This window comes from Pantherophis guttatus, chromosome 1 (genome assembly GCF_059756535.1).
Source record: "Pantherophis guttatus breed Tessera chromosome 1, ASM5975653v1, whole genome shotgun sequence".
NCBI lineage: Eukaryota > Metazoa > Chordata > Lepidosauria > Squamata > Colubridae > Pantherophis > Pantherophis guttatus.
In genome coordinates this window covers 9,766,636-9,780,617 of record NC_142063.1, presented here as the reverse complement: position 1 = coordinate 9,780,617, position 13,982 = coordinate 9,766,636, and the positions used below count along the sequence as shown (strand labels likewise).

Here is a 13,982-nt window from a genome sequence, read left to right as displayed (position 1 = left end):
CTCTCCTCTTCGTCTTTCTCTCTCTCTCTCTCACCATCCCCCTCTCCTCTCCCTTCTCCTTCTCTCCTTCTCTTTCTCTCCCCCCTCGCCATCTCCTATCCCCCTCTCTCTCCCTTCTCCTTCTCCCCCTCTCCTTGTCTTTCTCTCCCTCTCTCCCCTTCTCTTTCTCACACTCTCTCTCTCTCTTTCCCAATTTTCAACGTAGAAATAATTATAGCAATCTTCCTGGCAGGGCTGACGAAAGGATTACTAAGGTGTCTTGCAGAGAAGCTTCAAAGGCCTTTGCAGCACTCGACACTTACGCGATTAAAAACAAGTTTGCATTTCACGGGGCCTTTTTCAGACAAAATGGTAGGCTTTGCATCCTTGGGAAGACCAAAAGCAGCAAATGGAGTTTTTCTAGCCTGCTCAGGAATATCAGGGTGCGAAAAAAGGATCTGCTCGTGTCACAGGGAGGGGAGGAGCACGTAGTGGGTGCACTCACAAAATGGTTGCCACGCGACATTTACCTACTCGCTATTGGCCAGGTCCACTATCAAAATATTCATTGGCTAGAAAATAAATTACACATATCTCTCTTGGTAGTTTTTTCCTACCAATCCAGAAGAAACTTCGGATAGTTCAAAGTGATCGCTTCGAATACAATAAAGATGGATGCCTCGGACATCACACCGACTTTCTATTTGTGTTTTCATCTCCATAATCCTCCCCCAAAATAATGAAGGGCTACATTTACGATCCAGATGAGAACTAGAGTTTGCTCTAGTGCGTAAGGCACCAGGCTAGAAAGTGGGAGACCGTGAGTTCACGTTTCGCCTTAGACTTAAAAAGTGGCTGGGTGATTTTGGGCCAAACACCAGGAGACAGGGAGTTCTAGTCCTGTTTCAAGCATGAAAGATGGCTGGGTGACTGTGCCAATCACCAGGAGACGATGAATTCTATGTCCTGTCTTAGGGCATCCAAGCCAGAATGGTGACTTTGGGCCAATCACCAGGAGACTGGGAGTTATAGTCCCGCCTTAGGCATGAAAACTGGCTGGGTGACTTTGGGCCAATAACCAGGAGACTGGGAGTTCTAGTCCCGCCTTAGGCACGAAAGCTGGCTGGGTGATTTTCGGTCAATCAGCAGAAGACTGGGAGTTCTAGTCCTACCTTATGCATGAAAACAGGTTGGGTGATTTTGGGCCAATCATTAGAAGATGGTGAGTTCTAGTCCCACCTTAGGCATGAAAGCCGGCTGGGTGACTTTGGGCCAATAACCAGGAGACTGGGAGTTCTAGTCCCGTCTTAGGCACGAAAGCCGGCTGGGTAACTTTTTGATCAATCACCAGGAGTCTGGGAGTTCTAGTCCTACTAAATGCTTGAAAACCAGTTGGGTGACTTTGGACCAATCATTAAGAGACTGTGAGTTCTAACCCCGCCTTAGATATGAAAGGCGGCTGGGTGATTTTGGGCCTATCGCCAGGAGACGGAGAGTTCTAGTGCAAAGTTAGAAATGAAAACCAGCTGGGTAAGTTTGAGCCAATCCCTCTCTCTCTCAGCCCACCCCACCCCACCCCACTCCAAAGAGTTGTAGTTGTGGTGAAAATATCAGGAGGAAAGTGTGTTGGAACTTTTTAGTCCAAACTAAATTAGGGACATTTGCTGAGTTATCTGTCAAAATAATAGTTGTTATTATTATTATTATTATAAAATAAAGTTATGGGATTATAAACAAATAAATCCATCGCAATAGAACTTTGGCCTATTCCTAATACCGCCCCAATTCTTAGAAAACCTGTCTCAAAAGAGCCATTTAAGAGTTCACCACTTAGTTTTGGCACACATTTCGACAAAAGTAATTGTTTTTCCCTTCGCTTGTTCCAGTGCATGGAAATGTTCCCAAATAATAATTCAGCTGCTTCGCGAAAGAAACCCCCGTCTCCCTCTTTCACTCTGCCAAAACAGCTCCTTGGCAATCTTTACACAGCAACCATGGAAAAATTTGAATTTTTCGACCGCCAGGTAAACTATTAGTGTCACAAATCGCCCAACATTCTCTGGGATGAAACAGGTTACAGGTGTATTTACAAACCTGTTTGAAAGCTGCACGGAGGCAGCTCAGGAATTTTTTTGGGGAGGGGAGGAATTCAAGACACATTTCACACCAAGTGTAACTTTCACCAAACATCTTTCCTGCCCTCCCACGACAGCTACACAAAAGACCACTGCGCGCACACACACACACACAAAAACCCCACAGCTGCCCAAATTGTTCCTTCCTATCCCCACACATCAAACTATTATCTTCTTTTTGCAAAAAAAAAAAAAAAACCCAAACAACAACAGAGCTTTGGATCCCGGCGGCCCATCCCGAGACCGGATTTTTTTTCCCCCCATATATCCCTGCAAACCAGAGTTTGGAAAAAAAATGAAGTCACGGTCCAACAATCAGGAGGAGGAGGAGGAGGAAGGAGTCGAGTTTTGGGATTTTGGAAGGAAAGAAGGAAGAGCCGCCACATCTGGCAATCTGAGCCACCACATCTGGCAATCCGGATTGCTGTTTTGTTTTCTCACCTGGCTGGCTTTGTAGAATTGCTTCTTCAACCCTGCCACAGACATGATGAGGAGGATGAGGATGATGGACGTTTGCCCGAGTCCGTCTCAAGGAAGCTGTCACTCAGGACCCCCGCTTTGGGGGGGGTGTTAAGGCGATGGGGGGAGCAGAAGCAGCTTTGTGAGATCAGGGGGTGGTTTACAAAATTGGGGGGCAGGAGCGTCCCAGCTCTGGCATGAAGGGGGTCAGCAGCCAGGCAAGGGGGTCAGGGAGATCCTGGCCGCCCGGAAAAGATGCTCCAGGCTTGGGGAGACCCTAATCCCCAAAAAAGAAGTTGGGAGTCTGGATTAGACTAAAACAGCCCCTTCCCCAATGAGTCAGGGACCCAGTTCTCCCTGCTCCAGGCCAATAAGGGCAAAGCAGCCCCCCACCCAAAAAAACCCCCAATTTAAAAGCCAAAAACAAGCACTCAATTATAGAGAAACCTGGAATGGGGCTTTGCCAAAGACAGAAAAGAGTCTGTCCCGCTGTTTTAAGAGGCTGAGAAAAGCAGCCACTGCCCCCACCCACCCCCAAAAGCAGGTTGGCGATTTGAGGAGGCTGCTCAAGAGACTAGTCCTCAACGAGGCTAAAGGAGAAGCAGAGTTGCCCCAGAGCCGGTTTAAAGGCTTAAAATGATGTTTGGGGCAAAGGGGTGGAAGGGAGGGAGGGAGTCGTCCCTTTTCCTTCTTCTTTTCTCCGGGAAGGAGCAACCGAAGAGAGGGAAGGAGAAAAAGAAGCAGGAGGAGAGCAGGAGGGAGGAGGAGGAGGGAAGGAGGGAGGGCGGAGAGACACACAAAGTAGTCCCAGAGCAGACCGACCAACGGACGGGGGTGGGGGGCGGAAAAGGGAAGGAGGGAGACGAACGACGCCCCTCGGCTCCCGCGGAGCTCCGAGCTCAGCCCCGCTCGCTCTCCTCGCCCCTCAGGATGTCACACGGACCGATGGCTCATTTCCGACGCTCACTGCGCCTGCGCGAACACGCTCTTATTTTCCCCCCCACGGCGGAGGGATTCCATTTAAAAAAGTACCAGAGAGGGAGGAGGGAGGGAGGGGTGGAGGGAAAAAAAAAAGAAGACCCGGTTCCACGCTTTCCACCATAGATAAATGAACGCTAGAGCGTTCGCGTATATATTATTTCCGTCCCTTCGCGCCAGGAGGAGAGAACATTAAGGAAAGAGCCACAGCGCCCCCTAGCCCTCTGAACCCACGGTAGTGAACCCACATTATGTTCACTATTTTTTTCCCACAAAATAGTTAACATTTTTTTTTATTCAAAAGCTTTATGATGAAATGGTACGTAAGTTTTGTGAGTCAGAATTCCATGAAGTTTTGCGCCGTGTTCCAACACGTTGGTTAAGTTTGTTTAAAGCGGTCGAAAGACTTCTTTTAAACTGGATACCTCTAAAATCGTATTTTATTTCTCTTGGATCTGATGAGTGCCATAAGGTTATCTGGAACCTTATTTCGGATCAGGAAAATGAACTCGCAAAGGACGATGAATCAACAATTTCAGAACTGTATTTATATTTCACGCACTTCTTTATGTCAATAATGCAAGACACCCTACTGAAGCTGGAAAGCAAGAAAATTCTTGCATGTGATCTTCACATTATCATGTGTAAGCTGCGTGATTCTTTGCAAAAAAAAATACGATGAGCAGGTTTTTGGAATGAAAGTTTTATTTGCCTTACGTAAAAAACATTTGCCTGAGAATGCCATGCAAAAGTTCAAGAAAGAAGCCATCAACGTGTATCAAAGAGCCATTGCGTACCTAGAAAAGTGGTATAATTTCACCGATTCAGTATATGAGACGCTAAGTTGTTTCAATCTAATTGATCGCAATAATCCTCCAACTTTAGAAGAAATGACAAACATCTGGTTATTATCACCATGGCGAGAAGAACTTCCACCCAACACTCTCTTCAATGAAATTTCTGCCTTAGAAGAAGTTTATGTTCATCTGCAGGGCGATTCATCCCTTGATAAGTGGACGTACTTTTTCAAGAAAGAGCCAGTTCCGAGTTTACTGAAACTGTTCCAGTATATGTGCATCAATTCCGGTATCAAATGCAAACGTTGAACGAATTTTCAGCGTCATGGGAAATTTGTGGACTGACGAACATAACCAACTGCTTGTACCATCAGTTTGAAGTGAACTTTGTATATTTTTTAATATTTCTCAACATTGTACTGAAATTAAAGAATTATTCCCTAAACACAAAGAATCGATCAAAGCTGCGCAGTCAAATAAAAAATACACATGACAGCAAAGTAAAATGTAATTTAATATTTTACATATTATTATAATATATTTGATGTTTTGAATTTTAAGTAAAGTTTTGAAGTGATTATTTTAATACATGTTAAAATGTTTGTAAGAAAATATATAATTTAATTGTAATTTTTTAAAATATTTTTTATTACTTAAAACTCAGGATCGTATGGTTTGGAAACATGCGGAACAGGCCTTCATCCTGCAGTGGATAGAATGATGATGATGATGATGATGATGATGATGATGATGATGATGAAAAGTTACCTTATCTTTATTATATCCATGGATAAACTGCCTACATGGCTTCTACAGTGTGGCAGTCAACTTAAGAAGCTGATTTTGATTGACAGGAAAAGGCAGCAACTTCATTGATGACTTATCTTCTAGATGTTTATTTGACTTTCACCAAATCAAGGCCATAAAATACAACCCTCAGCTCATGACATCACCTGCCTCCTCCGTGGGTGCTCAGCCATATTAATTCAAAAATTGCAAAGATAACACTAAACAGGAGGATGCCCTGAGACTAAGCTCCACTTACTTCTCCCTAGAGTCCACTCACCCTAACTCTCTTCATAGGAGCCTTCAAAACCTGGTTTATCCTATTAAGTATCTATTTAATCTAATAAAACGATCTTATCACCCATCTCCTAGGTTTAACCTTTTTTTAAGCCAGACAAAGCATCTGTCCCAACTTCTATTATATATTGAGTCTTTCTTATCTTTTAAAATATACGTTAACCTCTACATCTTAGCACATCGAAGAATCTTATTTATTATCAGATGGTCAGGGGGCGTAGCTGCATCTTTCCACAGTTGAGCAAATGCCATTCTCGCCGCTGTTGAGACATGGACAAATATATACCAATCCTTGTTGTCAATGTGGTCTGGTCTTATTCCGAGTAAGTAGAGGTCTGGGTGAAGGGGAAGACTATATAATTTTTTATAATTTTGAAAAAAACAGGCCAATTGTTTTGTAGATAGTTAAAAGAACTTGATTGTATTGAAATGTTTGGTTAGGATGATATTAGTTAATATTCCAGCCCTGTGGAATGAACTGCCCCCGGAAGTGCGTAAGAACTCCGACCTCTGGATATTTCGTTGTGCACTCAAGACCCTGTTGTTCCGCCAGGCTGGGCTATCAACATAACAATTTTAATTTGGGTTTTAAATTCCTGGGGTTTTAAATTGAGCCGAATTCATTTAATAATTTTAAATTATTTTAACTGATGTTGTCTTGTGTTTTTAATAGGCTGTACACCACCCTGAGTCCTTCGGGAGAAGGGCGGTATAGAAATATAATTATTCTTATTCTTATATTAATTGGAGAGTGAGCTTAACTCTCCGTTAGTCATGTTTGTTGTTTCGTTTTAGTCTTGTGTTTATGTGTTCCTACATTTCATTTCTTATATTGTTTTCCAATCATTATTATGTGTTAATTTTACTGTAAATATTTAATAAAGATATTTAAAAAAAAAAAACAACCTGGTTTATCCACACCCTGGTTTAAAACGAATGGTTAGATTACTTGCCATAGATAGATAGATAGATAGATAGATAGATAGATAGATAGATAGATAGATAGATAGATAGATAGATAGTCTGAAATTCACAGATATTTAAGCTGTTATAGCAGCCTTCTAATCTAACACAGAAGTTACCAAACGTGGCAATTTTAAGACTTTGTGGACTTCAACTCCCAGAATTCCTCAGGCACGTGGCTGGCTGAGAAATTCTGGGAGTTGAAGTCCACAAAGTCTTTAAAATTAAATTGCCACGTTTGGAGACACCCCTGCCCTAAAAATAAAACTTCATTGGTCCCTGAATAGATGCATAAAGGATCCACTGCAGACCATTCAATTAATCGGGAAATGAAAGGAATTTCTATTCCACTTTCCGCCTTTATTTTAGAAACCTCGTGTTCCAGCCAATCAGGAGCGCTTGTCTCTGCGCTGGCCAATAGAAAAGCGGGGGACGTTTGACCAATCAGCAGCACCACTGCTTTGCCCTTTCAAGTTTCAGGCGGCTAACTGAGCCATAGAGGTAAAATTAGAAAGAAAGTTTTTGACACTGGCATTAAAGCGGCTGATTCATAAAATGGGGCAAAAAAACCCACTTAACTGTCTTGCTTTGCAACGTAAATTTTTGGCTCAGTTGTGGTTGTAATTCGAGGACTACTTGTATTGGGATCAGAAAGGGAGAGAAAATTCTACAATGTCTACATTTTCTCTTGTAAGAACTATCAAAAGAGAGAAACTATTGCAAAAATATATCCAAATTTAATTCCAAATTGTTGGAAATGTGGACAGAAGCAGGGTACCTTCTATCACTCTTGGTGGCTGTGTTCAGAATCGAAAAAATATTGGAAAAAAATAAAAAATTGGTTGCAGGAAATAACCAGAGCTCAACTGGATTATTCACCAGAACTGTTCCTTCTGGGATAATGAAAAAAACTTATGATAAGAAAACAAGACATATGATTCTACATATAACAACTGCGTCAAGATTGGCCTTTGTACAATGCTGGAAGAATGCAAAGATGCCTTCCGATGATTTAATAATCAAAAAAATCTTTGCGCTGAAATGGACAAACTAACATTGGAATTGAAAGGAATGACAGACTTGGAGTATTATGTATCATGGGAGAAATGGTACAAATGGATTGAAAACAGAAAAATAAAATAGATTCAGATATAATAGAATTTGATGAAATGAAGTGCATAGAGTATATGTCATGTAAAAGGTCACAGTTCTGCACAAAAAAATTTCTTTTTTGTATTTTTGTATTTACCTTTTTGCTTGGACTTAGAATATTTTTTTTTCAGACTTAGAATAACTTTATTGTCACTTTGAATATAGACTCATCGGCATACATTAAAATGACATTTCGTTGCATATACAGCTCTCAAAGGGTCACCGCCTCCAGTACACGCTGTATTATTTATTTATTTATTTATTTATTTATTTATTTATTTATTTATGTATTTATGTATTTATTTATGTGTTTATTTATGTGTTTATTTATTTATGTGTTTATTTATTTATGTGTTTATTTATTTATTATATTTCTATACTATATTATATATTTGTATAAAGTGCAGCCTCTGGAGTACAACCCCTCCTTCTGGAAATTTGGGAAGACCCAGGCCCGGTTCCAGACAAGAGAGGATGCTCTCTTTGCCCCCCATCTCTCCAAAACCGGAAGTGTGGATTCGCGTCGCATTTTCACCGCATCTCTACAACCTTCTCAGCCGAGGCGGAGCCGGGCCGCGCCTCCCGTCGGGGCTTTTTTTTTTCTCGCGAGATCTTGAGCCGCCGCTTCCCGCTCCTCCCGCCCTCGCGCACAGCCGGCAGGGTCACGTGGGCGCGGCGTCCCGCCCTATCAGGGCGCCGGAGCGCGAAGGTCGGCAGAACTCCCGCCAAATACGAGCGAGGAGCGAGCGAGCGAGCGAGCGGACGGGCCGGCGGGCGGTTGGGCATAGAGCGAGCCGGACGGGGCCGGCCGAGGCGGCGAGCCTTCGCTGTCTCTCCCGCCCCCCCCCTCCCGGGGATGTGAGGGGGAGCGAAGGTTTCCCGCCGCCCGGCCGCTCTTCTCCTCAGGCAGGTGAGGGACTAGAGCGAGCCGCGGGGAGCCCGAGGGGCCTGTGGCTGCGAGGGAGGTGGGAGGGCGGGGGTGGTGGTGGAGTGGAGGGAACCCTGAAGGGAAACTGAGGCAGGAGGGAAGGAAAGGGAAGGGGTCGCTGAGAGGGTCTCTGAGGGGAAACTGAGGCAGGAGGGGAGGGGTCTCTGAGGGGAAACGGCCAGGGGGAGGGTTTCTGAGGGGAAACTGAAGCAGGAGGGTCTCTGAGGGGAAACTGAGGCAGGAGGGGAGGGGTCTCAGGGGAAATTGAGGCAGGAGAGTCACTGGGGAAACAGGCAGGAGGGTCTCTAAAAGAAAACTGAGGCAGGAGTGGAAGGGTCTCTGAGGGGAAACTGAGGCAGGAGGGGAGGGGTTTCTGAGGGGAAATTGAGGCAGGAGAGTCACGGGAAACTGAGGCAGGAGGGTCTCTAAAAGAAAACTGAGGCAGGAGTGGAAGGGTTTCTGAGGGGAAACTGAGGCAGGAGGGGAGGGGTTTCTGAGGGGAAATTGAGGCAGGAGAGTCACTGGGGAAACTGAGGCAGGAGGGTCTCTAAAAGAAAACTGAAGCAGGAGTGGAAGGGTCTCTGAGGGGAAACTGAGGCAGGAGGGGAGGGGTTTCTGAGGGGAAATTGAGGCAGGAGAGTCACTGGGGAAACTGAGGCAGGAGGGTCTCTAAAAGAAAACTGAAGCAGGAGTGGAAGGGTCTCTGAGGGGAAACTGAGGCAGGAGGGTCTCTAAAAGAAAACTGAGGTGGGGGGAGGGGTCTCGGGAATGGGGGGAGGAAGCAGGGAGGGGAAGGGTCTCTGAGGGGAAACTGAGGCAGGAGGGAGGAAGGGAAGGGGCTCTAAGGGGAAACTGAGGCAGGAGGATCTCTGAAGGGAAACAGGCAGGAGGGGAAGGGTCTCTGAGGGGAATCTGTGGTAGGCAGGAGGGTCTCTGAGGGGAAACTGAGGCAGGAGGGTCTCTAAAAGAAAACAGGCAGGAGGGGAAACTGAGGCAGGAGGGTCACGGGAAACTGAGGCAGGAGGGTCTCTAAAAGAAAACAGGCAGGAGGGGAAACTGAGGCAGGAGGGTCTCTAAAAAAAACAAGCAGGAGGGGAGGGGTCTCTGAGGGGAAATTGAAGCAGGAGGGTCACTGGGGAAACTGAGGCAGGAGGGTCTAAAAGAAAACTGAGGCAGGAGGGGAGGGGTCTCTGAGGGGAAACTGAGGCAGGAGGGTCTCTAAAAGAAAACTGAGGTGGGGGGAGGGGTCTCCGGAATGGGGGGGAGGAAGCAGGGAGGGGAAGGGTCTCTGAGGGGAAACTGAGGCAGGAGGGAGGAAGGGAAGGGGCTCTAAGGGGAAACTGAGGCAGGAGGGTCTCTGAAGGGAAACAGGCAGGAGGGGAAGGGTCTCTGAGGGGAATCTGGTAGGCAGGAGGGTCTCTGAGGGGAAACTGAGGCAGGAGGGGAGGAAAGGAAGGGCCGCCGAGTGGGTACTGAGAGAAAACTGAGGCAGATAGGGAAAGGGTCTCTGGGGAACTGAGGCAGGGAGGAAGGAGTGGAGGGGTCTCCTAGGGGAAACAGGAAGGAGAGGAAACTGAGGCAGGCATGGGCCGCGAGAATGCAGAGCGGTCTCACATCATAGGCTTCATCAACTTTGGGTGGGGGGCTTCCCCTGGGACTTTGAGCCTGGGGTTTGAGGCATGGTGTGAACCCTGACCAGGGCTTAAATCCCAGGATGGGCCAAATGTGTCATGGGGAACTGCCTCTTGCATTCTAGAGGAGAAGTCAGGGTGTTGATGAGGGAACTAAGCAAGGGGAGTGGTGATTGACACAGGAAAGGAGAAGATAGCCAAATCAGATGCTGGGGTGGGGTGGGGGGACCCTTATGGAAATGCTGCCCCCCCCCAGCGCTTTCAATCATGACTTGCAAATTGCAGTGGTGGGCTTAAACTAAATCCAAGCAAGCTACAGTGCTTGATAGGGTAGGTGAATCTGAAACCGAAACTAAATATTGTGTGCGTGTTTAGTTGAATGACAAGGAGGACTTGGTATGGGTGGATACAACTTGAGTGATCACAAGAAGGATTGGGTGAAGGCCAATATTAATAATCGGAAGTGAGCAATATTATATTCTGAATATATGCGGAAGTTTAATTATTATTTGCCTTTGCTAGGCAACTATGGAGTGTCGAAATAAAACAGGAGTTCCAGCTCGGAAGCTAATCCAAGGTAACTTGTTTTCTCTTCAAATATATAATCTGGCTTTTCAATTTCTTATGCTTTTTATATTACTTGGATTTATAATCCTATCTGAATTCAGTTCTGTGTTTCATAACTTTATTCTTTCACGGAGTCGCAGAAATTGGAGTGCAAGGACCTTGAGGGAGAATGGTGGTTTTTCTATTCTATTAACTGTTCAATGGGGTGGAAGATATCAGTCTATCTTGGTTTTGTTGCACTGCAGAGTTCTGAACAGCACTGATATGGGCAGTGACTTCAGAATAATCCCCTCTGTTAAAACCATTAGCACATCTGTGGAGTCAGGAGCCTAGATCGCCTTCAAAACTATAGGTAATTCTCGACTTAACCACAATTGAGGCCAGAATTACTCTTGCTTTGCAAGACAGTGGTTAAGGGAATTCCCCCCCCCTCTTTTATGACCTTTCTTGCCACAATCGTTAAGTGAATAGTTGCAGTTATTAAGTGAATCTGGCTTCCCCTTTGACTTGGCTTGTGAGAAGGTTGCAAAAGATGATCACATGTCCCTGGGACACTGCAACCGTCATAAATATGAGCCAGTTTCCTAGCATCCATATTTTGATCATGTGACCATGGGGATGCTGCAACAGTTGTATGTAAATTGGTCATAAGTCATTTTTTTCCACTGCCGCCATAACTTCAAATGGTCACTAAACGAATGGTTGTAACTTGAGGACCACCTTTACAGTGGTGGGTTGCTACTGGTTCACCCCAGATCGGGCGAACCAGTAGCGACAGCGGCGGTAGGCTCTGCCCACCCGCCCAGACAGAAGTGTGTGTGCACACACACATGAGCAAACCAGTAGCAAACTAAATTGAAACCCACTACTGCACCTGTACTTCCTTGAGCTGTGGGACGAGTGATGATACCTAAGAATCTAGGGACTCCTATTAACAGGTCAAACATTATACTACATTGTCATATTTTGTATGTGGAATAACCAGAGTAGGTTGGATTAATTCCTGTCACTAAGCAGTAAATCATGGTTTAATGATGGCTGGAGGCTGCTTCATATAACAGTCAAAAGGAAGTAACTACATTGCTGAATGTTATGTCTGAATTCAGCTATATTATTTGCCTCTGGTACCAGAGAAAATATGATGGATACAAAACCACCAAGCTCATAGCTGGCATTGATAGCTTTATGTTTTTGAATTTGTCAAAATTCCCTTTTGGAGCTAAATTAACAGCATTCTCTGTGTCTTAATAGTAATAAATTTAATAGTCAATAAAGTTTGGATATATTTTGCATGGCTATTAATAGATTTCTGGGCAATTTACAAAAGCCAAAATACAACATACTTTAAACATTCAACAATATTTCCTTCTAATTGAAGGCAGAATCAATAATTTCAGAATGAGAAACTATAGTAGAGTCTAGGCTTAGTTAAAATTTAAATCGTGTTCTAAAAGGCTCTGCTGATTTGAAAGATACATGTGCTCTCAAAAAAAGGACTTCCTTTGTCTCCAATTTTCTAGGTTTCAAACCAAAAGCCCTACTATTACCAGCCTCTTCCCACCACACTGTTCAGCCAGATGCTGGGATGCTCTCCCACTCATGTTCCCTAGCAACTCCTATGAAGAAGCTTTAATAACTCTGATATAGATGATAATGTGTATCCCCCATCCTTAGCAGCCTTCAACCTCTTTGTTTTCCATGAATTTGTCTAATCCCCCTTCAGAACTATCCAAGTTGCCATTGCTCCATTTGATAGAAGTGAATTCCATGGTTTAATTATGCCCTTTTAAAAAAAAAGAATACCTGTTCAGTTTCTCTCAGTTTAGTTCAGCTTCTGGTATTTTACCAGAGAGAAAAAATGCAGACATTTGAACCATGCGCTCCTTAGCCTTACACAATAAATTTTTGTTCCTTGTATCCAAATTTAGTTATCTGTAGTCCAGGGTCCACTGATGGGCTGTGAGAATACATCCATAAATATTGGTTGCCAGTTTGACAAAAGAATCTGGGGACTATAATCTTAACAGCTACTCGCAAGCTTCTGTATTGTTAGTGAAGAAATCTATCTCCTTCAGGGATTACTGGCAGAAAGACAATCAGAAACTTTCATCAGGCCTCACAAACCAAGACTGAGTAGTTTGCCTACAGACAGAATCTTGCCAGATGCACAACTGCAGATACATCTGTGAACTGTTAGGGAGGGTCCGTTTTTGCCCTCTTCCCGCCTAACAGACTTTCCAAGCTTCACTGTCTCCTTTCCCTCTGGGAAGCGGCCCCTCCCTTCTGGGACTCCAGATCACATCCCAACACACACACACACGCACACTGTCATAATATACATGAAACTATAATTGTTTAAAATTATCGTTGTTCGCTTTATATGTTTGTGAATTGGTTTGTTTTAAACTGGTTTTTTCAGATTGTTGCTTTTATCTGTTGTGAGCTGCCCAGAGCGGCTTAGATGAGATGGGCAGCCGTACAAATTAAATAGCAATAATATTCTTTTTATCGATCTAATTATTCCAGCTCGACTGCCCTTCAAGCGCTTGAATCCCATACCAAAGGAGAAAAATGACACAAACCCCGAAGTGAAAAAAGCCAGGAGCGTGCAGAACGCCCTCGACCAAAACGCGGCTTACCCTGCCTCGCCGCATACATTGTCGGACAATGTGGAAAACAGTTGCGAGGAAGAAACGGAATCCCCTGTTCCAAAACTGATTAATGGCAAGGGTCCCCTCGATAACTTTGTGCAGAAAAGTATAAAAAATGATACAAGTCAGTCTCGGCTCTTCATAGACTTGACGGACGACGATCCTCCTCACAGACGGGATGAGAACACGGGTCGCACCAAATCCAGCATCAGAGTAGCATCTCCTGAGGAAACCCCAAAGGAGAAAGAAGGCCAGGCTGCGTCCCCAAATTCCTCTTGCACCGCTCAGGAGGTGGATCCTTGCTTAGAAACCGGCTTCGATGTAACAGAGAAGGAATTACCAAGCGAGGCATCCACCGAGATAGAAACTAATACTTCCACGGAGGATAAACCTCAGAATGTCATATTTGAACGGAAAATGCCAGTTGTGGTTCTGGAGGACATCTTGGCCACCAGATCTCCTCAAGCTGCGGCTTTGGAAAGGAGCGCAAATTCTGAAAACGAAACCATGGAATCTTGTCCCGAAGAGGACACGCCATGTACAAATTCCTCCTTAAGTTCCCTCTCTCTTACCAGCTCCCCTGAGTCTCGGGCGACCAAGGAGCATAACGTTAATCCACTAGCTGCTTCAACACCGGTGTGGAAGGTTGGTATCCACTT

The 13,982-nt window shown here is 44.7% G+C and overlaps 2 protein-coding genes across 5 annotated transcripts in view; one reads left to right on the top strand and one right to left on the bottom strand.

Moving 5' to 3' along the window:
- Positions 1 to 3,572, bottom strand: part of SH3GL1 (SH3 domain containing GRB2 like 1, endophilin A2) — an 85,173-nt gene extending 81,601 nt beyond the window's left edge. For 2 of the 3 annotated variants that reach the window (XM_087894869.1, XM_087894786.1), the window contains exon 1: positions 2,556 to 3,541. In XM_087894869.1, coding sequence (XP_087750995.1) covers positions 2,556 to 2,600 — 45 coding nt within the window. In that variant the 5' untranslated portion in view covers positions 2,601 to 3,541. Of the gene's footprint in view, positions 1 to 2,555 lie in introns of all 3 variants that reach the window. The other variant, XM_087894830.1, reaches the window with a different exon arrangement.
- Positions 3,573 to 8,180: 4,608 nt separating this feature from the next.
- Positions 8,181 to 13,982, top strand: part of CHAF1A (chromatin assembly factor 1 subunit A) — a 40,827-nt gene continuing 35,025 nt past the window's right edge. The window contains exons 1-3 of one of the 2 annotated variants that reach the window (XM_087894509.1): positions 8,181 to 8,456; positions 10,628 to 10,682; positions 13,199 to 13,968. In XM_087894509.1, coding sequence (XP_087750635.1) covers positions 10,634 to 10,682; positions 13,199 to 13,968 — 819 coding nt within the window. In that variant the 5' untranslated portion in view covers positions 8,181 to 8,456; positions 10,628 to 10,633. The remainder of the gene's footprint in view (positions 8,457 to 10,627; positions 10,683 to 13,198; positions 13,969 to 13,982) is intronic. The other variant, XM_087894518.1, reaches the window with a different exon arrangement.